Below are 25,255 nucleotides of genomic sequence, written 5' to 3'. Positions count from 1 at the left end.
CAGTATATACAGTTGAAGTCGTAAGTTTACATACATTTAGGTTGGAGTCATTAAAACTTGTTATTCAACCACAAATGCCTTGTCAACAAACCATAGCATTGGCAAGTCGGTTAGGACATCTTACTTTGTGCATGACACAAGTCATTTTTCCAACAATTGTTTACATACAGATTATTTCACTTATAATTCACTGTATCACAATTCCAGTAGGTCAGACGTTCACATACACTAAGTTAAGGCCGAACAGCAAGGAAGAAGCCACTGCTCCAAAACCGCCATAGAAAAGCCAGACTACGGTCTGCAATTACACATGGGGACGAAGACTTTTTGAGGATCTGAGGACCCTTTCCAAATATTTTCAGTCTCCTGAGGGGGGATAGGTTTTGTCTGTCTTGGTGTGCTTGGACCACGTAAGTTTGTTGGTTATGTGGACGCCAAGGAACTTGAAGTTCTCAACCTGCTCCACTGCAAGCCCCGTCTATGAGAATGAGGGCGTGCTTGGTCCTCTTTTTCCTATTGTCCACAATCATCTCCTTTGTGGTGTACAACCACTGTGATTATTATTATTATTGTTGTTATCTGATCCTAATGGTAATCTATGAACGTTTGAACATCTTGGCCACGTTCTGTTATAATCTTCACCAGGCACAGCCCTCAGAGCCTGGTTCCTCTCTAGGTTTCTTCCTAACTTGTTTTTCCTAGCCACTGTGCTTCTACATCTGCATTGCTTGCTGTTTGGGGTTTTAGGCTGGGTTTCTGTAGAGCACTTTGTGACAGCGGCCGATGTAAAAAGGGCTTTATAAATACATTTGATTGATTGATTGTGACAAGGTAGGGGTGGTACACAGGAGATAGCCCTATTAGGTAAAAGAACAAGTCCATATTATGGCAAGATCAGCTCAAATAAGCAAAGAGAAATGACAGTCCATGATTACTTTAAGACATGAAGGTCATTCAATCTGGAACATTTCAAGAACTTTGAAAGTTTCTTCAAGTGCAGTCGAAAAACCATGTCGCACTATGACGAAACTGAGGATGAGGACCGCCACAGGAAAGGAAGACCCAGAGTTACCTCTGCTGCAGAGGATATGTTCATTAGAGTTAACTGCACCTCAGATAACAGTCCAAATAAATGCTTCACAGAGTTCAAGTAACAGACACATCTCAACATCAACTGTTCAGAGGAGACAGCGTGAATCAGCCCTTCATGCTCGAATTGCTGCAAAGAAACCACTACAAAGGACACCAATAATAAGAAGAGACTTGCTTGGGCCAAGAAACATGAGCAATGGACATTAGACCATTAGACCATTAGAATTCAAGGCACACTTAACCAGCATGACTACCAAAGCATTCTGCAGCAATACGCCATCCCATTTAGTTTGCACTTAGTGGGACTATCATTTGTTCTTCAACAGGACAATGACCCAAAACACACCTCCAGGATGTGTAAGGGCTATTTGACTAAGGAGAGTGATGGAGTGCTGCATCAGATGACCTTGCCTCCACAATCACCCAACCTCAACCCAATTGAGATGGTTTGGGATGAGTTTGCCATCAAGGCAAAGGGTGGCTAATACAAAATATATTTGGATTTGTTTAACACTTTTTTGGTTACTACATGTGTTATTTTACCGTGTTGATGTCTTCACTATTATTCTACAGTGTAGAGAATAGTACAAATTAAGAAAAACCCTTGAATGAGTACGTGTGTCCAAACTTTTGATTGGTACTGTATATACACACCCTAAATACAAAACATCACAAATAACCCAGTTACATTCCTCCACAAATAAGTCCCCAATCAATACTTTAAATTGCCCGATCGGCACAAGAACATCAAGATCAAATCTATTTTGAAATTTGTTCCAGAAATACGGTGCATTAAAACTAAAAGCAGATTTACCTAGCTTGGCGGAGACCCAGGAACCTCAAGAGTTAACCAATCCTGTGAACGGGGAAGGCAACTCAGGTGCTTCAACAGCAAAGTTAGATAAGACCAAAGTTTATGAAGTAGGGCCAGAAATGGAGTAATGTAGAGATATAAGTCCAACCAACCTTTCGATACAGGATGCAGTGATAACAAAATGAAGGGCACTATGGTACATGGCATCCAAAGGTTTATAAATAGTAGCAGCTGCACCTTGATAAATAATATCACCATAATCAAGAACGGATAAAAAGGTTGACAGAATAATCATCACCGGCAACAACGTCGCCTATGGGCACAAACCCACCGTCGCTGGACCAGACAAGACTAGCAAAAAGTGCTCTTCACTGACGAGTCTCAGTTTTGTCTCACCAGGGGTGATGGTCGGATTCGCGTTTGTCGTCGAAGGAATGAGCGTTACACCGAGGCTTGTACTCTGGAGCGGGATCGATTTGGAGGTGGAGGTTCTGTCATTGACTGGGGCAGTGTGTCATAGCATCATCGGACTGAGCTTGTTGCATTGCAGGCAATCTCATTACAGGGAAGACATCCTTCTCCCTAATGTGGTACCCTTCCTGCAGGCTCATCCTGACATTACCCTCCAGCATGACAATGCCACCAGCCATACTGCTCATTCTGTGCATGATTTCCTGCAAGACAGGAATGTCAGTGTTCTGCCATGGCCAGCGAAGAGCCCGGATCTCAATCGCATTGAGCACGTCTGGGACCTGTTGGAACGAAGGGTGAGGGCTAGGGCCATTCCCCCCAGAAATGTCCGGGACCTTGCAGGTGCCTTGGTGGAAGAGTGGGATAACATCTCACAGCAAGAACGGGCAAATCTGGTGCAGTCCATGAGGAGGAGATGTACTGCAGTACTTAATGCAGCTGGTGGCCACACCAGATATGGACTGTTACTTTTGATTTTGACCCCCCCTTTGTTCAGGGACACGTTATTCCATTTCTGTTAGTCACATGTCTGTGGAACTTGTTCACTTTATGTCTCAGTTGTTGAATCTTGTTTTGTTCATACAAATATTTACACATGTTAAGTTTGGTGAAAATAAACGCAGTTGACAGTGAGAAGACGTTTATTTTTGCTGAGTTTAGATAGGCAACACAGTGGAGTAGAACGCTAATAATGGGAGATATTCAACATGAACTTCATATTTTATAGTGTTAGCAATGACAAAAATACACTACAAAGCTATCAGAATTGTGAAACCACTTTACCGTTAAGAAAATGTGTCCACCAAACATGACGAAGATATACACTGAACAAAAATATAAACTGAGTTTCAGTTGAATTGGTCAATACATTTTAAAAAATGAGGCCCTAATCAATGGATGTCACATGACTGGAAGTACAGATATGTGTCTGTTGGTCACAGATACCTTAAGAAAAAGGTATGGGTGTGGATCAGATAACCAGTCAGTATCTGGTGTGAACACTAGTTGCCTCATGTGGAACGATCATCATAGAGTGGATCAGGCTGTTGATTGTGGCATGTGGAATCCCACTCCTTTTCAATGGCTGTGTGAAGTTTCTGGATATTGGCGGGAACTGGTCCACGCTGTCGTACACGTTGATCCAGAGCATCTCAAACATGCTCAATGGGTGACATGTCTGGTGAGTATACAGCCCATGGAAGAAATGGTTACATTTTCAGCTTCCAGTAAATGTGTACTGACCCTTGCGACAAGGGGCCATGCATTATCGTGCTGAAACATGAGGTGATGGCGCCGGATGAATGGCAAGACAATGGGCCTCAGGATCACGTCACAGTATTTCTGTGCATTGAAATTGCCATCGATGAAATGCAATTGTGTTTGTTGTCCATAGCTTATGCCTGGCCATACCAGAAATTCTGCAGTTTTATCAGCTGTCCGTGGAGCTGGTCTCAGATGATCCCGCCGGTGAAGGAGCCTGACGTGGAGGTCCTGGGCTGTCGCGGTTACACATGGTCTGTGGTTGTGCGGCTGGTTTGTCTTACTGACAAATTCTCTAAAACGACGTTGGAGGTGGCTTATGGTAGAAAAATTAACATTAAATTCTCTGGCAACAGCTCTGGTGGACATTCCTGCAATCATCATGCCAATTGCACGCTCCCTCAAAACTTGAGACATCTGTGGCATTGTGTTGTATGACAAAACTGCACATTTTAGAGTGGCCTTTTATTGTCCCCAGTGCAAGGTGGACCTGTGTAATGATCATGCTGTTTTATCAGCTTGTTGATATGCCACTCCTGTCAGGTGGATTCATTACCTTGAGAAATGCTCTAACAGGGATGTGAACAAATTTGTGCACAGAATTTGAGAGAAATAAGGTTTTAGTGTGTATGAAAATGTCTGGGATCTTTTAATTCAGCTCATGAGACATGGGACCAACACTTTACCATGTTGCGTTTATATTTTTGTTCAGTATACAACATCGTAGATTGCTAAATAGCAATGATGAACTGACACAATGTAGCAATGAGCAACGCACATTATTACATTGCTGAACAGTTGAACGGCCCTTGGCAATTTTCTGAGAGGAGGTATTTAAAGCCTGCATTGATAAGGCCAAGCCATTTAGGAACAGAACAGAGTTCCATTAAAACTAAGAACCTCATTGTCTTTTATGTTCAGGTGGCGTGTAGGGTAACTACTAGAGCGCAGCAGAAAATAGACCCCTCACGTCTGTCCTAATGGACCTACCTTCTCTTACTATAAACGCTGCAAAAAAGTTTGACATTAGCCTCCATTAGTTCCCATTGCCTAATTTAGCCTATGTAAGTGCAATACTTTTATCTACTGACCCTTTAAAAAAAATATATATATATTTGCTCCATTTTGTAAATGAAATTACATTTCACTGATAAAAGTACATAGCGCATATATCTAGTAGAGTATGCACAAAACAGCCAGTCGTATGGATGTTCACACACAAACACACACACAGAAAGGAGCTGTACTCACATGTACCAGTTGTGCTTCTGGATCTGCTCCAACTGTAGAGACACACAGGAAGAGGACAAAACATTGTGTTAACGACACAGCATGTGGAACAGGTGCTGTGACAGACAGACGAGTGAACACAGCAACATGCCTTATCTGTTCTTACTGTATGTATTACGTCACACTTAAGACTTCTAGAAACAACCCAGTCTTTACCTACTGTAGGGACAAAACAATATAATACACTATGTGTACAAAAGTATCTGGACATCCTTTCAAATGAGTGGATTAGTCTATTTCAGCCACACCCTTTGCTGACAGGTGTATAAAATAGAGCACACAGCAATGCGATCTCCATCGACAAAACATTGGCAGTAGAATGACCTTACTGAAGAACTCAGTGACTTTCAACATGGCACCGTCAATGGAGGCCACCTATCCAACCAGTCACATTTTTCACATTTTTGCCCTGCTAGAGCTGCCCCGCTCAACTGTAAGTGCTGTTATTGTAAAGTGGAAATGTCTAGGAGCAACAACGGCTCAGCGTAAAAATCATCTGTCTTCGGTTGCAACACTAACTACCGTGTTCCAAACGGCCTCTGGAAGCGTCAGCACAAGAACTGTTTATTGAGCTTCATGAAATGGGTTTCCATGGCCGAACAGCCGCACACAACCCTAAGATCCCCATACGCAATGCCAAGCGTCAGCTGGAGTGGTGTAAAGCTCACCGCTATCGGACTCTGGAGCAGTGGAAATGCATTCTCTGGAGTGATGAATCATGCTTCACAATCTGGCAGTCCGACGGACAAATCTGAGTTTGGAGGATGCCAGGAGAACGTTAACTGCCCAAATGTGCCAACTGTAAAGTTTGGTGGAGGAGGAATAATGGTCCGGGGCTGTTTTTCATGTTTTGGGCTAGGCCCCTTAACGCTATAGCATACAATGACATTCTAGGCGATTCTGTGCTTCCAACTTTGATGTGGAAGAACATGACTGGCCTGCACAGAGCTCTGACCTCAACCCCATCAAGCACCTTTGGGGTAAATTGGAATGCCGACACGAGCCAGGCCTAATCGCCCAACATCAGTGCCCGACCTCACTAATGCTCTTGTGGCTGAATGGAAGCAAGTCCCAGCGGGCAATGTTGCAACATCTAGTGGAAAGCCTTCCAAGAAGCCATAGCAGCAAAAAAGGGGGGACCAACTCCATATTAATGTCCATGATTTTGGAAGGAGATGTTCAACGTGCAAGACGTCCACATACTTTTGGTCATGTAGTGTATATTCATTCTATTTCTATGGGCCTTCCACTTACTTCAATACATAGAAGGAAGAAGAAAAAAAAACACATTACAGCATTAATATTCATATTATTTGTCGATTAAGTAAGTAGATTAAGTAGATTAAACAGAGAGGAAAACCAGATGAGTGAGGGACACTTAAGACGTTGGGCAACTGGGAAAGCACACTCTATTTGACAGAAAACTCTTAATGCTGATGTGAGTGAGAGTTCATCTAATAAACTGTTAGAGGAAGTCACACTGTGGCCGTGGGAGGGTTTCAAGTGCCGCCTGTCTGTGTCTCAGACGTCTGAACCAAACAGACAGAGTCAATGGGATTACTGTCTAGAGTCTATATTCAGAGAGGAGGTTTCCCGGACCCAGATTAAGCCTACTGCTGGACAAAATGACATGGTAACTGTAGAAAACCCATTACAAGTGCTTTTTAAGTCCAGGAATACTCTTAATCTGAGCATGAGAAACTGCCTCTGAGTGTCTTTTAGTCTAAATCAGGGGGAAGATGGCTCCCTTTCTCTACAGTGATATGTGATTTCTGCTTTACTAGTACTGTGGGTGAGAGCTGGGGGAGATGCTCTGATTTACACTGTGGTGGTAAATATTTTGTGGAAATAAAGTGAGATGGAATTGTTTGTTACATTTATATCTGCTTAGGCCCTTTACAAGTTGCCACCTGTATTGATTGAAAACCAATTTACCTTTCACCTGAACGTGAACAAATGTAGTATTAAGTGCATCTTCAAGCTGGAAGGGTGTTGGGAACATACATCTAATCCGAGGCCTGATCTTAGCGGTAGATTAGGTGGGCCATAATCTAAATTGATGCTAGAGCAGATATTAAGGGAATTGTCGACCTGAAATAAGGGGGTTACGAACATACATCTGATCCCAGAGCTGATCTTAAAGGAATGTACCGTGAGTCTCTTAGTGGCATCCACCTCGATCATGCCCCGTAGGAGGTTCTGACAGTCTGGGGGGATGAAGTGGGGCATGTGGAAAACACCCAACTTCACTTTCTCCAGCAGGTTTCTCAGGTTGTCATCGTCAAATGGCAGGGCACCCTGAGATCGATAAGATTTTATTCACAATTCCGGCCAGCCAAGTGATACACTGCATTCAAATCATCAAGGATAACACACACACACAACAACCTCTGAACACAAGAGAGGAGCATTAATACCAGAATGATGCTCAAGTTCCAGTGAAGATTTCTCTAATGGCTGGTCTACAGGACCCACTTAAAGCCTAGTCCTTGGACGAAAAAGAAGGTTCAACGGAGATTCCCGTTACCCAATGGAAAGTGTTTCCTAGTCCAAGACTAGCCTTAATATGTGTCCGGGAAACCGGCCGTATGTGATGTCACTCAGTAAGTCGGAATTGAAAATCTAGAGCCATGACCAAAGTAGAAAAGTTGAAAGAGTGCCAGGTGAGACTGTACTGTGTGCATCTGACAAGGACAAACAAGGTTATTGTTGTTAGCCAAGGGAATACGGTGAATACGTATTACTCATGGCAGTCAATGTAGGACTATCGAGCCAGCCTTCTTCAAAATCTCTAATATGAATGGCTTTCAAGAGACACTAGGCAAGGCAATACACGAGCATTACTCATGACAATCAGTGAAGGTCTATCTGACATTTGGAACAGGCAGAGTATTCACACTTCTATGGATTAGAGGTGTAGTTTATGATAGCATGACTGATAGGGTCTCTTCCCATCTCAACATATCTTCATCGGGGAGAAATAATTGATGGCCATATTGACAAAAAAATGGAGAAACCCTCACACACACAGACACACACAGCCTATTATTTCCTTTGTTCTCGGCTTCCCCACTTTGTCACTGTCTAATCAGAGCGGTGTGTGAATGCTGATGACACAGACTCTGATTAACGAGCATATGTGTGTCAGTACAAAGCTGACAGTCAGGCCAGCCCAGGAAATCCCTGCTCCAATCAGAAACATGATGAATCAACCAATCATGTGGGGATGAAAGATGGAGGGTGCTGATTTAATTTTCAGTCCTGATCCAATAATCTAATGTCATCTTTCACTAACATTCTCTACAGACAAGATCTGGAATCACAGGCCATTGGCAAGAAGTTTGTTTTACCACATTTATTAAGTTATGTCTCTAAACCTTCTCCTGCCCCTTACCTCAAATTCCACCCCAGGGTATTTAAAATCATAATGAAGACATTTATGCAAGCCACTGTAGACCAAAGCCAGCGAGTCACTGAGGTGCAGCTACCTATGAAGACTTATTGTGTCACCAGCAGCTACGTCCCCCTGTCACTTTAACCCGCATCAAACCACAACACTAACTCAACGGCACGTGTCAGGGTCATCGTCAGGGCAACGGCAGCTGTCAATCACTCACCACTAAAAGTGCAAAGAGGATGACCCCGCAGCTCCACACGTCTGCTTTCCTCCCGTCGTACTTCTCCCCCTGAGAGAGAGACACACAGAGAGAGAGAAAGAGAAAGGGAGCGAGAGAAAGAAGGAGGGTGAAGAAGGGTGAGGGAGAGTGAGACAGAGCGATAATGACAGATAAAAAAAGAGTGAAAGATGTAATCAATTATGCATTTTGTTATGGAGGTGAGCTACAGATTCCAAATTACTTTTATGAACTGAAAACCTTTAAAACTTCACCCTTGGGTGAGTTGGTGTTTACAGTGCCTTCAGAAAGTATTAATAGCCCTTGACTTATTACACAATTTGTTACATTAGCTTTAATATTGTGCATAGATTGTAGCTTCCATCAATGTAATTGTCTGCATCATTTCCAATCCCCCATTTTTTTTTAAATATCTAAACAAGGCCAGTTTTATTGATTCTTTAATGAGAACAACAGTTTTCAGCTGTGTTAACATAATTGCAAAAGGGTTTTCTAATGATCAATTAGCCTTTAAAAATGATAAACTTGGATTAGCTAACACAACGTGCCATTGGAACACAGGAGTATTAGTTGCAGATAATGGGCCTCTGTACGCCTATGTAGATATTCCATAAAAAAATCTGCCATTTCCAGCTACAATAATCATTTACAACATTAACAATGTCTGCACTATATTTCTGATCAATTTGATGTTATTTTAATGGACAACAAAGTGCTTTTCTTTCAAAAACGAGGACATTTCTAAGTGACCACAAACTTTTGAAGGGTAGTATACAGTGGGGCAAAAAAGTATTTAGTCAGCCACCAATTGTGCAAGTTCTCCCACTTAAAAAGATGAGGACTGTAATTTTCATCATCAAAATAAATCCAGAAAATCACATTGTAGGATTTTTTATGAATTTATTTGCAAATTATGGTGGAAATTTTGGTCACCTACAAACAAGCAAGATCTCTGGCTCTCACAGACCTGTAACTTCTTCTTTAAGAGGCTCCTCTGTCCTCCACTCGTTACCTGCATTAATGGCACCTGTTTGAACTTGTTATCAGTATAAAAGACACCTATCCACAACCTCAAACAGTCACACTCCAAACTCCACTATGGCCAAGACCAAAGAGCTGTCAAAGGACACCCGAAACAAAATTGTAGACCTACACCAGGCTGGGAAGACTGAATCTGCAATAGGTAAGCAGCTTGGTTTGAAGAAATCAACTGTGGGAGCAATTATTAGGAAATGGAAGACATACAAGACCACTGATAATCTCCCTCGATCTGGGGCTCCACGCAAGATCTCACCCCATGGGGTCAAAATGATCACAAGAACAGTGAGCAAAAATCCCAGAACCACTCGGGGGGACCTAGTGAATAACCTGCAGAGAGCTGGGACCAAAGTAACAAAGCCTACCATCAGTAACAAAATATGCCTGCAGTGCCAGACGTGTCCCCCTGCTTAAGCCAGTACATGTCCAGGCCCGTCTGAAGTTTGCTAGAGAGCATTTGGATGATCCAGAAGAAGATTGGGAGAATGTCATATGGTCAGATGAAACCAAAATATAACTTTTTGGTAAAAACTAAACTCGTCGTGTTTGGAGGACAAAGAATGCTGAGTTGCATCCAAAGAACACCATACCTACTGTGAAGCATGGGGGTGGAAACATCATGCTTTGGGGCTGTTTTTCTGCAAAGGGACCAGGACGACTGATCCGTGTAAAGGAAAGTATGAATGGGGCCATGTATCGTGAGATTTTGAGTGAAAACCTCCTTCCATCAGCAAGGGCATTGAAGATGAAACGTGGCTGGGTCTTTCAGCATGACAATGATCCCAAACACACCACCCGGGCAACGAATGACTGGCTTCACAAGAAGCATTTCAAGGTCCTGGAGTGGCCTAACCAGTCTCCAGATCTCAACCCCATAGAAAATCTTTGGAGGGAGTTGAAAGTCTGTGTTGCCCAGCAACAGCCCCAAAACATCACTGCTCTAGAGGAGATTTGCATGGAGGAATGGGCCAAAATAACAGCAACAGTGTGTGAAAACCTAGTGAAGACGTACAGAAAACGTTTGACCTCTGTCATTGCCAACAAAGGGTATATAACAAAGTATTGAGATAAACTTATGTTATTGACCAAATATTTATTTTCCACCATAATTTGCAAATAAATTCATTAAAAATCCTACAATGTGATTTTCTGGATTTTTTTTACCTCGTTTGGTCTGTCATAGTTGAAGTGTACCTATGATGACAATTACAGGCCTCTCTCATCTTTTTAAGTGGGAGAACTTGCACAATTGGTAGCTGACTAAATACTTTTTTTGCCCCACTGTATATATGAACATGCATACATACAGTATACACATACATTCAAATGCACATACATATATACAGTTGAAGTCAGATGTTTACATACAAAGACATTTAAACCCAGTTTTTCACAATTCCTTATTTTTAATCCTACAAAAAATTTGCCTGTCTTAGGTCAGTTAGGATCACCACTTTATTTTAAGAATGTGAAATGTCAGAATAATACTTCAGCTTTTCTTTCTTTCATCACATTCCCAGTGGGTCAAAAGTTTTCATACACTCAATTAGTATTTGGTAGCATTGCCTTTAAATTGTTTAACTTGGATCAAACTTTTCGGGTAGCCTTCCACAATATTCCCACAAGTTGGGTGAATTTTGGCCCATTCCTCCTGACAGAGCTGGTGTAACTGAATCAGGTTTGTAGGCCTCCTTGCTCGCACACACTTTTTCAGTTCTGCCCACAAATTTTCTATAGGATTGAGGTCGGGGCTTTGTGATGGCCACTCCAATACCTTGACTTTGTTGTCCTTGAGCCATTTTGCCACAACTTTGGAAGTATGCTTGGGGTCATTGTCCATTTGGAAGACCCATTTGCGACCAAGCTTTAACTTCCTGACTGATGTCTTGAGATGTTGCTTCAATATATCCACATAATTTCCCTACCTCATGATGCCATCTATTTTGTGAAGTGCACCAGTCCCTCCTGCAGCAAAGTACACCCACAACATGATGCTGCCACCCCCGTGCTTCACGGTTGGGATGGTGTTCTTCGGCTTGCAAGCCTCCCCTTTTTTCCTCCAAACATAACGATGGTCATTTTGGCCAAACAGTTTTTTGTTTCATCAGACCAGAGGACATTTCTCCAAAAAGTACAATCTTTGTCCCCATGTGCATTTGCAAACCGTAGTCTGGCTTTTTTTAATGGTGGTTTTGGAGCAGTGGCTTCTTCCTTGCTGAGCGGCCTTTCAGGTTATGTCGATATTGGACTCGTTTTACTGTGGCTATAGATCATTTTGTACCTGTTTCCTCCAGCATCTTCACAGTTTGTACAGATGAATGTGGTACCTTCAGGCATTTGGAAATTGCTCCCAAGGATGAACCAGACTTGTGAAGGTCTACAATTTTTTTCTTGAGGTCTTGGATGATTTCTTTTGATTTTCCCATGATGTCAAGCAAAGAGGCACTGAGTTTGTAGGTAGGCCTTGAAATACATCCACAGGTACACCTCGAATTGACTCAAATGAGAAGCTTCTAAAGCCATGGCATCATTTTCTGGAATTTTCCAAGCTGTTTAAAGGCACAGTCAACTTAGTGTATGTAAACGTCTGACCCACTGGAATTGTGATACAGTGAATTGTGAAATAATCTGTCTGTAAACAATTGTTGGAAAAATTTCCCGCAAAAAATTGCCGACTTGCCAAACTATAGTTTGTTAACAATACATTTGTGGAGTGGTTGAAAAACGAGTTTTAATGACTCCGACCTAAGTGTATGTAAACTTCGACTTCAACTGTATACATTTTACGGACACAATCTATTTTTACAATAGTTCAATTTAGTTTGTTTTTAGTCCTGGCCTTCCTCTATTTCTGATGTCCATCCAGTTTGATTTCTATTTGCCATATATTTGTAAATGTGCGATTTCACAAAAGTTCTGAACCTACATTGTTTCTTCCTGTAAAAGTTGCGTCATACTGCAGCACATCTTGTGGGCTGCCTCTGAATTCTATGGCACGTTATTTAATTGTCAGTCATTGTTACCATTAATGCTAGCTAGTGCTAGTTTGACCACCAGAGGTCATCTTTGAGAAGCATTTGATAGCCTTCAATATATATATATTTTTGTAAGGATATAGTATATGGGACTGATGTTAAGAAATGTAGCTTAATTAATTTGATTAATATAATACTGTTTCTATTCCGAAGAAAAACGTAAAACAAAACCTGTAGTGTTATGGTCGGGAGTAGGTTACAGTACTAAGAGAATAACATTTCCACACCCTAAATGTAGTCTTCAACTGTGAGAGACGGAATCTAACACAAAAATCCAGAAAATCACATTGAATGATTTTTAAGTAATTAATTTGCATTTTATTGCATGCCTTTCCTTCCAGTTCTCTGCTGCCAATGACTGGAACAAACTGCAAAAATCACTGAAGCTGGAGACTCATATCTCCCTCACTAACTTTAAGCATCAGCTGTCAGAGCAGCTCACAGATCATTGCGCCTGTAAATAGCCCATCCAACTACCTCATCCCCATATTGTTTTTTTCTTTTCTTCTTTGCACCCCAGTATCTCTACTTTCACATTCATCCTCTGCACATCTATCACTCCAGTGTTAATTGCTAAATTGTAATTACTTCATCCCTATGGCCTATTTATTGCCTTACCTCCCTAATCTTACCTCATTTGCACACACTGTATATAGATTTTTCTATATACAGTCTTGGCCATGTTCTGTTACAATCTCCATCCGGCACAGCCAGAAGAGGACTGGCCACCCCACATAGCCTGGTTCCTCTCTAGGTTTCTTCCTAGGTTTTGGCCTTTCTAGGGAGTTTTTCCTAGCCACTGTGCTTCTACACCTGCATTGCTTGCTGTTTGGGGTTTTAGGCTGGGTTTCTGTACAGCACTTTGAGATATCAGCTGATGTACGAAGGGCTATATAAATACATTTATTTTTATTTGATTTGTGTTATTGACTGTAGGTTTGTTTATTCCATGTGTAACTCTGTGTTGTTGTTTGAGTCACTTTGCTTTATCTTGGCCAGGTTGCAGTTGTAAATGAGAACTTGTTCTCAACTGGCCTACCTGGTTAAATAAAGGTGAAATAAAAAATACATTAAAAAAATTGTAAACAGGTTGCATGTTTGGAATATTTTGTATTCCTTACAAACGTCCTTCTTTTCACTCTGTCAATTAGGTCAGTATTGTGGAGTAACTTCAATGTTGCTGATCCATCCTTAGTTTTCTCCTATCACAGCCATTGTGAAACCCCCTCATTGTGAAACCCCTGAGTGGTTTCGTTCCTCTCCGGCAACTGAGTAAGGAAGGACACCTGTATCTTTGTAGTGACTGGGTGTATTGATACACCATCCAAAGTCTAGTTAATAACTTCACCATGCTCAAAGGCATATTCAATGTCTGCTTTTTTTTTACACACATATACAAATAGGAGCCCTTCTTTAGAGGCATTGGAAAACCTCCCTGGTCTATAACCTCTATTATTTTGCATGGAACTTATTATGAGACTTATTGAGTACTTATTGACTCAAGATACTTCAGCTTTTCATTCTTTATTCATTTGTAAAAAAAATAATCAAAAAATCTAATTTCACTTTGACATTAGGTATTGTGTGAAGGCTAGTAACACAACATCTACATTTTATCCATTTTAAATTCAGGCTGTAACACAACAAAATGTGAAAAAAAGTCAAGGGGCGTGAATACTTTCTGAAAGCACTGTAACTAACCAACTCCATGACAGCTGGCATACAGCACAATTTTTGTTTCAAGTTTAATTAGTTGTCTGTACGGGATACACCTGGTATACACCGTCCAACGAAATGCTTACTTGCAGGATCCTACCTGCTAATGCAAGCACATATCCACCTGGCATACACCTGATTCACAGCTGCACTGTGATGACATAACACGTGGCTGTGTGGCATTGCCACTGCCTGAGGGGCGAAGAGCTGAGAGACGGTTCATTCTATACAGAGCTGAGAGTAGAGCACTCTAAAGTGAATGGTTGGAGGGCACATGGGCTTGTGCTGCAATGCCATTATGGGAGGGAGAGAGAGAGAGAGAAAAGAGAGAGAAAGAGAGAGGTACAAGGTGAGAGAAATAGAGAGCGAGAGAGAGATGGAGAGGGAGTGCACTTACCCTTATGACCTCTGGGCAGGCATAGTGAGGAGATCTGTAAAGTGAGATATGCACAACAGCTTTATACAAGTCAATACACACACACACACCTAATAAAACACAGTTACCAGAACATGTGTGCACACACAAACTCACAAACAATTACCCGTACACACACACTATTCTGAACATAAGTAGAGTTAGCTTGTGGAATGCATTACTATCTTGTCTCATCGCTACAACTCCCGTACGGGCTCGGGAGAGACGAAGGTCGAAAGCTATGCGTCCTCCGAAACACAACCCAACCAAGCCGCACTGCTTCTTAACACAGCGCTCATCCAACACGGAAGCCAACCGCACCAATGTGTCAGAGGAAACACTGTGCACCTGGCGACCTGGTTAGCGTGCACTGCGCCCGGCCCAACACAGGAGTCGCAAGTGCGCGATGAGACAAGGATATCCCTACCGGCCAAACCCTCCCTAACCCAGACGACTATAGGCCAATTGTGAGTCGCCCCATGGACCCACAGTGCTGAGCACAAATAGTGTAGAGGATGAACCAACACTCTACTGAGTGTACTGAATTCTATACAGGACTTACAGGACACCTTGTCATAACGTAATTGTCATGCGACTAAAAAAACTGTGGTTTGAACATACTTCACTTAGTACTGTAAAGTACTTAAGTAAAAATATTTCAAAGTACTACTTAAGTAGTTTTTTGGGGTATCTGTACTTTACCTTACTATTTATATTTTTGACAACTTTTACATTTACTCCACTACATTCCTAAAGATAATAATGTACATTTTCCCTGGCACCCAAAGATAATTGTTACATTTCGAATGCTTAGCAGGACAGGAAAATGATCCAATTCACACACATCAAGAGAGCATCTCTGGTCATCCCTACTGCCTCTTATCTGGTAGACTCACTAAACACAAATGCTTCGTTTATAAATTATGTCTGAGTGTGCCTCTGCCTATCCGTAAAATAATAAAACAAGAAAATTGTGCTGTCTGGTTTGGTTAATATAATGAATGTGAAATGATTTCTACTTTCACTTTTACTTTTGATACTTAAGAATATTTGAGCAAATACATTTACTTTTGATACTTAAGAATATTTGAGCAAATATATTTACTTTTGATACTTAAGAATATTTGAGCAAATATATTTACTTTTGATACTTAAGAATATTTGAGCAATTACATTTACTTTAGATACTTAAGAATATTTGAGCAAATATATTTACTTTTGATACTTAAGCATATTTGAGCAAATACATTTACTTTTGATACTTAAGAATATTTGAGCAAATATATTTACTTTTGATACTTAAGCATATTTGAGCAAATACATTTACTTTTGATACTTAAGAATATTTGAGCAATTACATTTACTTTAGATACTTAAGAATATTTGAGCAAATACATTTACTTTTGATACTTAAGAATATTTGAGCAAATACATTTACTTTTGATACTTAAGAATATTTGAGCAAATACATTTACTTTTGATACTTAAGCATTTTTTAAAAACAAATACTTTTAGACTTTTACTGAAGTAGTATTTTACTGGGTGACTTTCACGTTTTACCTGACTCATTTTCTATTAAAGTATCTTTACTTTGACTTAAGTATGACAACTGGATACTTTTTACACCACTGACTTTACTATATATGTTGGCATTTCATGCTTAGTTAGTAGGAAGGTTATTCATCCTTTCGAAGAGGTACGACAGCGGTGTGATTGTTATCAACACATGCCTGTGTGTTCAACACTGGATTTACATGACGACCTAGACTACGAAGTCCCGCTCCCTCCCTGTCCTCCCCGTCCTCTCGCTAATCTTACCATCTAACATCCCGTACTCATGAATTTCCATTACGCGCGCAAACGGTGTGTGTCGTAAGTATCTGGTCCGTTGGTGTTGTGTGTTATTCATTAATAAAGATACAGTTACTTTGACACACTGACAGAGTGTTGCTGTGCATCTGCCTTGTCCTCAACGCAACACACATGTAAGGACACACACACACACACACACACACACACACACACAAACCTACATTCTGTGAACACAAGCTTCCTGGTTGCCGGAGTCAAATTGAATTACGGTAACGTACGCAAAACCAGTCAATTGGCCCGAGTCAAACAGAGCAGTGTCAGAGCATGCAAACCTAAAACTTTTTTTTAATCACATTGTCTAGAACCACTTGTCCTTAGTTGTATCTAAATGATATTTCATGTTGAATGTTTTTTACATTAGGTACGTCAAATGAAAGATTCCTCAATGTGTCCTTCATGCAAAGTACAGTCATTTAACCTGATAAAGATTTTATTTCATCATATGTTTATGAATGTCGGTCAGAGGGCAAGGGAGAGAAGAATCTATCACTCTGTGAGAGTGATATTATACCTCTATGAAGCAAGGATAAAAGTTTAGATTTTTCCATTGTCATCATGCCACCTTTAATATTTAACAAATTATATACTGTACCGGTAACTGCCAAAATAACGGAAACACTTGAGTAAACGAGGGAAACAAAGCATAGAATAAATCATTAACAATAATTTGGTGGGTGCTTATATTTGTCCTATTTTACACATGTACAAGTGTGTATTATACATGTACAAGTGTGTATTATACATGTACAAGTGTGTATTATACATGTACAAGTGTGTATTATACATGTACAAGTGTGTATCATACATGTACAAGTGTGAATTAGAAATGTGTTTTTTGCATATCCCAACTCCCCCTGAGACACCCTCAGAGGGCAGTCTCGAAGACCAACACAGTGACTAGAGTCTGGTTTCAACGATGGACTGTTTTGGCATAGAGGAACTACATCACTGCCTACCTCGATTTTATTCAAGCGGATAAAGTAGTAGCATATGGCAGTGACTTAGTCCCTCTATGCTCAAATAGGTCATCATTGAAACCAGACTCTAGTCACTGTGTTGCCTAGGGTCTGTTTTTTTTTTTTTACTTTTCAGAGATTGGGATCATGGCCAGGGTCAGTTATTATCAGCAGCGACCCTGGAGCAATTAAGGCTAAGTGCCTCGCCGCTCTAACCGTTAAGGCTACCTGCCGCCCACAAACGAGTGTTAGGAGCTGAGATTAAACCCACGGTCTATGGAGCAGGAGCTCGCTGCTTAGACCACCGCGCCATCCATCCATTGAAAGCAGGTGCTTTATTGAAAGTAGGGCGCGAGTGGTCACTGAATGGTTTGATGAGCCTGAAAACGATGTAAATCATATGGCCGTCTCAATCACCAGGTCTTTAAGGTCAGGGCCCTCCGCAAGGCTCACAAAATCATTTTCGACCCAAGCCACCCCCTGTACCCGGACTTTGAACTACACCACTCTGGGTACAGGTATAGGGCACCCATCAGCAGGAAAAACAGAACTAGACAATCATTTGTGCCAGGTATGATATCCCTCCTAATTAACTCGGGCTAATGTTCCTATCGACTCAGTAAGGCCAGCAGGCTAGTCTTTAAAAAAAAAATGTTTTATTGGTATGTAACTGTTATGAAAGTTGCATTGTCAATTTTGTTTTGTATTTAAACGTGTACATGACATTGCAACAAAATTTCCCCATGGGGACAATAGAGTCAGTAAGTAAGTAAGTAAGATCTCAACCCAGTTGAAAGCTTATGGGAGATTCTGGAGCGGCGCCTGAGACTGCGTTTTCCACCACCATCTACAAAATATCAAATGATGGAAATTCTCGTGGAAGAATGGTGTCGCATCCCTCCAATAGAGTTCCTAGACACTTGTAGCATCTGTGCCAAGTGGTGGCCCAACGCCCTATTAAGACAAATATTGTTGGGGTTTCCTGTATTATGGCATTTACCTGTATATGTACAGTGATTCGAGAGTAAAGTTCCAATGCTACCATTGAATGTGGACCCATGTGACCCCGCAAAATAAAAAACGCATGTGTCACTATGACAACAGGGCACTGGAAATTATAAAGGCATAATTATACAGCCACAAGGGTCCTTAAGGTCAGGGATGTGACATGGCCGTCGCCTGAATTCAGTGTCTTTGAAAAGGACACCTTGGAACACAGTCACACAGTGTCCAACGTGCTTGTCAGACGCATGACTTTGCCCGAGAAAACAAAGCAAATGTTGTTTTTTTTGTACTGTTTTTTTCGGCTGTTGATTGGTGTTGAGTCATGGCCTAGTTATGTTTGTGCATATAAAATGGGGACAAAGAGCTAAGCCCTCAGCAGAGTTCACCTGGGTTAGCACGTTAGCCTGTCACGCCAACTTCCTACTCTTATCTCCTCTGTCACATTGTGCTGGGCCACACTGTCTGTCTTCCAGATGATAATGGACAGAGACTTAGCATTGCTACATGGCTAATCTGTAAAGATGCAGGGTAGGCTATACTGGCCCTGGTTATCTGGGCTGAAGATCTTACTGACCACGTGCACACACACGTGGACACACACACATATACAGGTGCAAACACACACAAGCATGCTCTTATATACACACAGACATGGCTTGAGGACTGTGTAGGGATTGGACACACGCACGCACACACTAGTGGTGCGCGGATCAGCTATTCTTTCACCCGCACCCGCCCGCAATTGCTAATAACCCATCCAGAACCGCCCGACTATGTGTGATAAAGTGACAATCTGACACCTGCACCTCGACCCTAACCCACTAATATAGAAAATGCACTGGAGGCTAGAGTCAGAGAAGGCAAAAATATTTTTGGGGCAGAATTTTTTGGGCCTGATTTAGATATGTTTCTACTTATATTTTCTGACATTTTGGTAGGCTATTTGTGAGTCAACTAGTCTATAATTAGATACGTGCGGCTTCTCTTCTGTCACTAAAATACTAAGAATAATGAATAATGTCATAAATCGATAGAATGAACGGTTCAATCTAGTTGACATCGGTAATGTTCTCTTGTCATCTCTGCTTCTTTCGCGGAGCAAAGACGTTTAGGGGCCGAGGAGAAAATGCAACAAACAATAGTAAAAAGGAACGATTTTCTGTGCAAAATGTCCAAATGACATCAGCTTGACCCGTTGTAAAATGGAAAGCTGTGAATGACCCAACACGTTTCTGATTAAAAAAAATTGTTCGGCATAGATGCATATTTTATGTGGAAATTCTTAATTCTGCAGGAGTTAATATTAAGGCTATGTGAGACGTTATAGACCTACAGTCATTGTCCAGATTTCAGTTTCCATTTAACCCATCAGAACAGTAGGCTACAGTTCCCTTGGCGTGTCATAGGGCTATTTGAAGTCCCCGTCTTGTGACTGTCGAATTTGTGCAGAGCCTCACAATCATCACACACTGACATCCTCTCATCCTCTTTCACCACTTCCATATCTTCCATATCCAAACATTACTTTTCTGTCCACTCCCTTCTCATTTCTTTTCTCACAGCTTTTCTCTTATTGAACAAAATTCTGACATTGTTCATTGTGCCTCCATGGACAACTTTTTCTGCTGTTCTCAAAAGCATTTGGTGAATGGAGTGTAGGCTATTTGGTGAATGGAGTGTAGGCTATTTGGTGAATGGAGTGTAGGCTATTTGGTGAGTGGAGTGTAGGCTATTTGGTGAGTGGAGTGTAGGCTATTTGGTGAATGGAGTGTAGGCTATTTGGTGAATGGAGTGTAGGCTATTTGGTGAATGGAGTGTAGGCTATTTGGTGAATGGAGTGTAGGCTATTTGGTGAATGGAGTGTAGGCTACTTGGCGAATGGAGTGTAGGCTATTTGGTGAGTGGAGTGTAGGCTATTTGGTGAATGGAGTGTAGGCTATTTGGTGAATGGAGTGTAGGCTACTTGGTGCTCGTACAGTTCAGTTAGGCACTAAAGCTTAGGCTTACGCACTAATGCCAGATCGCCTAAAATATTGAAAGAAAAACCTCATTGAAGCCTATAGATATGAATTGCACAAGAATTACACATTTAAGGTATTATTGTCTCTTTATTCAACCCGCCACTCACACGCCCTTCATTCACACAATATTTAATGACTCTAAAACCGCCTGCCCTGTGCATATACTGTAACCGAAGTGACTGTGGGTTATGGATCAACCCGCGCACACGCACACACACACACAGACACACAGTTGACTCACCCGCAGCTGGTCTCCAAAAGACTATCCCCGACCTGCAGAGACGCCATGCCAAAGTCTGCTATCCTGATGTTGTTCTTCTCATCTAACAACAGGTTCTCTGGCTTCAGATCTCTGTGACTGTGGAGAGAAGGAAGGAAAGAGAGAGAAAAACATAATTTACCCAAGTACCATGCAGAGGTGATAACAAGAAAACCTGACAATCCTACATGACTGGAATTATGCATTTCCCAGGAATATTGTCCAGGAAATGTCACGAAAAATGTACACACTGTACTATCATTTCCTTTGATCAGAGACTAATGTTTTCCGCTTTCCAAGAGCCCCGTGTCGGGGGCAGGCCTCTCTCATGTCGTCTCGCTCTCTCTCTGATAGGGTCAGTGTTCCTCTCACAGATAAAAGGGAAATGGCAGACCAGACACGATCTCAGAAAGCAGGACTGAGCTTCTACTTCTGATTGCTCTTTAGGGCCTAGGCAGGGATACTTTCAAAGCACTTTGAGACAACGGCTGATGTAAAAACTTCTTATCAGTACATTTCATTTATTGACTGATCGATTGATTGATGATTCACCATATGGAGTGACTGTGGCAGAAGTCCAGAGCTGAGATGATCTGCCTGAAGAACTTCCTGGCTTCCTTGGGTGTTAACCGTCCCTTCTTGACCAGGTAGTCAAACAGCTCTCCCCCTGACACGTGCTCTAGCACCAGATACCTGTGGAGGGAGGGAACCAAACACGTTAGATACACAGTCTAGAGCTGTATATGTCATATTATATACATGATATCATATCTCGATAGCTATGTGCGCCTGGTTCAGTGTTATAGAGCTAGTCTACAAGATCCAGGACTGCTTGTAGTGAGAGGCCAGGACCAGCTCTCCTCAAGCTGACCACACATTTACATTACATTGACATTTAATGAGGCACCCAATCCTTAATTAATGTTGATCCAGAAACCACTGCTTTTAGTGCACCCTCACGTGTTAACGTGTAATTCAAACATTTGGAGTAATGGTCTTCTATCCATAGAAGTTCCTCGACTCTATAGTTGTTCCTACAGCAGTTGCTACTGTGAGAGTATAGATGGTAATTCTTGTGATATTATCTGCGGTAGCTACTGTGCTGTATGTGCGAGAAAGCACTGAAAGCACACACTACTGTAGCAGGGATACCCCATATTCCCACAACCCCCCTCCCTCCCACCCACACCACTTCCTGATTTATTAGCAGATTAAGGGATCTGCTCAAGCGTTCACCTGTCAACACTAGTTCAATTAGGAACACATTCACACATGAATTGGGAGTGGGAGAATGTATCCGAGGCAAACACTTTGCGTCCTTGTCGGCGATTCGTCTGTGTCATCGGAATATTAGGAAAACAAATTCCCACACCGGTTGTCGCTGGCGCCTTTAACAATTATTGAATAGTGCATTAAGCAGAGCCATTGGAGCAGGGACACAGGAGAGATTAATACATCAGATAACATATGGGTCTACATTAAACCTACAGGCTTTCCGAATAGGCAGGTTAAACTGAGGGAGAACCATATGAAACATTACATGCCCGTGTGGAAATGGCCCCGGAAAAAATATGTTTCTCAAGTGACTTTCAACTTGCCTTGCTTGTTTGCTAACATGTTGTGGAACGGTTTAAGGGAGGCACATTTGTTACAGCGTTTCAGTGAACCAAATAGTTTTTGGAGAGGACACTCACAAATATTTCTTGTTTTCGTAGACGTCGTGCAACTTTAAAACGTGAGGGTGCTCTATGAGCTTCAGAATGGCTATCTCTCGCTCCACCTGCAGAAACAGAAAAAAAGAGGGAGAAAAAGAGGGGAAATTAAGAATATTAGTGTGTGATTCAAAGTACTTATGGAAGACTTTAATGCCCCCCCCAAAAAAAATAATAATACTAAAAAAATGCATAGCTCCTAGATGGAGCTGTGGATGTACTATAAGTACTGACCATCCATGAGGTCTAACATAGAGCCCTCATTGGTGCCCACTCCAAAAAAACGGTTTCGGTGCTAGGGCTTAAATAATGAAGAGAAGAATGTGCAGACACAAAGAGAGAGCACAGAGGAACGGAAAGGGAGAGTGCAAAGGAGGAACAGTGAGAAGTGGTGGGAATAAGAGACGGACTGGCAGTGCCAGAGGCCATGTCTAGCCTGGCAGCTTGGGTCCATGCCAGGGCCTACGGGAACAGCGACATGCCTACCACTTGTTAAGGTCCTGCTCCTGCCACAGCGCAACCACACACCAGCTAATATAACTCATTAATCACACACTGATATCACTCTATCGAAATACACCACGACACAGCAGGTAGGGGGACATTTCAACTACTGTTTTTTACACTCTGGAATGTGGATGTGTGTGTGTGTACGCGCATGCGTGTGTGTGTCCCTAAACCATAACGGCACAGCGTATAGAACCTCAGCACCTGATAATGTGGTAACATTTTCCAATGGACCTTGAGCTAAACGTGAGGTAGGTTTATTGTTCTGTTAGAAAGGTACAGTACATATGTTCCTTCCATAGAACTATTGGGTTCTATTGGCCACACACCAAATGACTCACAAATGCTGTGTTGCGTGCAGAGCTACTACATACATTTGTGTCATGTTCTTTCACAAACAGTACACCTACAGTTGAAGTCGGAAATTTACATACACTTAGGTTGGAGTCATTTAAAACTCGTTTTTCAACCACTCCACACATTTCTTGTTAACAAACTATAGTTTTGGCAAGTCAGTTAGGACATCTACTTTGTGCATGACACAAGTAATTTTTCCAACAATTGTTTACAGACAGATTATTTCACTTATAATTCACTGTATCAACATTCCAGTGGGTCAGAAGTTTACATACACTAAGTTGACTGTGCCTTTAAACAGCTTGGAAAATTCCAGAAAATGATGTCATGGCTTTAGAAGCTTCTGATAGGCTAATTGACATCATTTGAGTCAATTGGAGGTGTACCCGTGGATGTATTTCAAGGCCTACATTCAAACTCAGTGCCTCTTTGCTTGACATCATGGGAAAATCAAAGGAAACCAGCCAAGACCTCAGAAAACAAATTGTAGACCTCCAAAAGTCTAGTTCATCCTTGGGAGCAATTACCAAATGCCTGAAGGTACCACGTTCATCTGTACAATCAATTGTACGCAAGTAAAACACCATGGGACCACGCAGCTGTCATACCGCTCAGGAAGGAGATGCGTTCTGTCTCCTAATGATGAACATACTTTGGTGCGAAAAGTGCATATCAACCCAAGAACAATAGCAAAGGACCTTGTGAAGATGCTGGAGGCAACCGGTACAAAAGTATCTATATCCACAGTAAAACGAGTCCTATATCGACATAACCTGAAAGGCCGCTCAGCAAGTAAGAAACCACTTCTCCAAAACTGCCATAAAAACGCCAGACTACGGTTTGCAACTGCACATGGGGACAAAGATTGTACTTTTTGGAGAAATGTACTCTGGTCTGATGAAACAAAAATAGAACTGTTTGGCCATAATGACTATCGTTATGTTTGGAGGAAAAAGGGAAAGGCTTGCAAGCCGAAGAACACCATCCCATCCGTGAAGCATGGGGGTGGCAGCATCATGTTGTGGGGGTGCTTTGCTGCAGGGGGGACTGGTGCACTTCACAAAATATATGGCATTATGAGGAAGGCAAATTATGTGGATATATTGAAGCAAAATCTCAAGACATCAGTCAGGTAGGTAAAGCTTGGTCGCAAATGGGTCTTCCAAATGAACAATGACCCCAAGCATACTTACAAAGTTGTGGAAAATGGCTTAAGGGCAACAAATTCAAGGTATTGGAGTGGCCATCACAAAACCATGACCTCAATCCCATAGACAATTTGTGGGCAGAACTGAAAAAGCCTGTGCGAGTAAGGAGGCCTACAAACCTGACTCAGTTACACCAGCTCTGTCAGGAGGAATGGGCCAAAATGCACCCAACTTATTGTGGGAAGCTTGTGGAAGGCTACCCGAAAAGTTTGACCCAAGTTAAACAATTTAAAGGCAAAGCTACCAAATACTAATTGAGTGTATGTAAACTTCTGACCCACTGGGAATGTGATGAAATAAATAAAAGCTGAAATAAATAATTCTCTCTACTATTATTCTGACATTCCACATTCCTAAAATAAAGTGGTGACCCTAACTGTCCTAAGACAGGGAATTTATACTAGGATTAAATGTCAGGAATTGTGACATTCGTGACCAATAATACAAATAGACACAGACACACACACACACCACACACACACACACCACCACCCCCTACCAAGAACACCTCCAGTCCAGAGTGCTGAGTTCGATTTACAGAATGCTAGCAGTATAAATGCCAGCTCTAGTGAAAACATGAGGGATGAAGCTG

The 25,255-nt window shown here is 41.7% G+C and overlaps 1 protein-coding gene across 5 annotated transcripts in view; it reads right to left on the bottom strand.

Annotated features, from left to right (window-relative positions):
- Positions 1–25,255, bottom strand: part of brsk2b (BR serine/threonine kinase 2b) — a 187,999-nt gene that overhangs the window by 43,590 nt on the left and 119,154 nt on the right. For all 5 annotated transcript variants that reach the window (XM_024418450.2, XM_024418451.2, XM_042320850.1 and 2 more), the window contains exons 3-9: positions 22,574–22,659; positions 21,432–21,572; positions 20,862–20,978; positions 14,749–14,782; positions 8,545–8,613; positions 7,079–7,225; positions 4,889–4,920 (exon numbers count right to left, since the gene is read on the bottom strand). In XM_024418450.2, the coding sequence (XP_024274218.2) occupies positions 4,889–4,920; positions 7,079–7,225; positions 8,545–8,613; positions 14,749–14,782; positions 20,862–20,978; positions 21,432–21,572; positions 22,574–22,659 (626 nt within the window). The remainder of the gene's footprint in view (positions 1–4,888; positions 4,921–7,078; positions 7,226–8,544; positions 8,614–14,748; positions 14,783–20,861; positions 20,979–21,431; positions 21,573–22,573; positions 22,660–25,255) is intronic.

This window comes from Oncorhynchus tshawytscha, linkage group LG04, assembly GCF_018296145.1.
Source record: "Oncorhynchus tshawytscha isolate Ot180627B linkage group LG04, Otsh_v2.0, whole genome shotgun sequence".
Taxonomy (NCBI): domain Eukaryota; kingdom Metazoa; phylum Chordata; class Actinopteri; order Salmoniformes; family Salmonidae; genus Oncorhynchus; species Oncorhynchus tshawytscha.
This window is presented reverse-complemented; position numbering and strand designations above follow the sequence as displayed.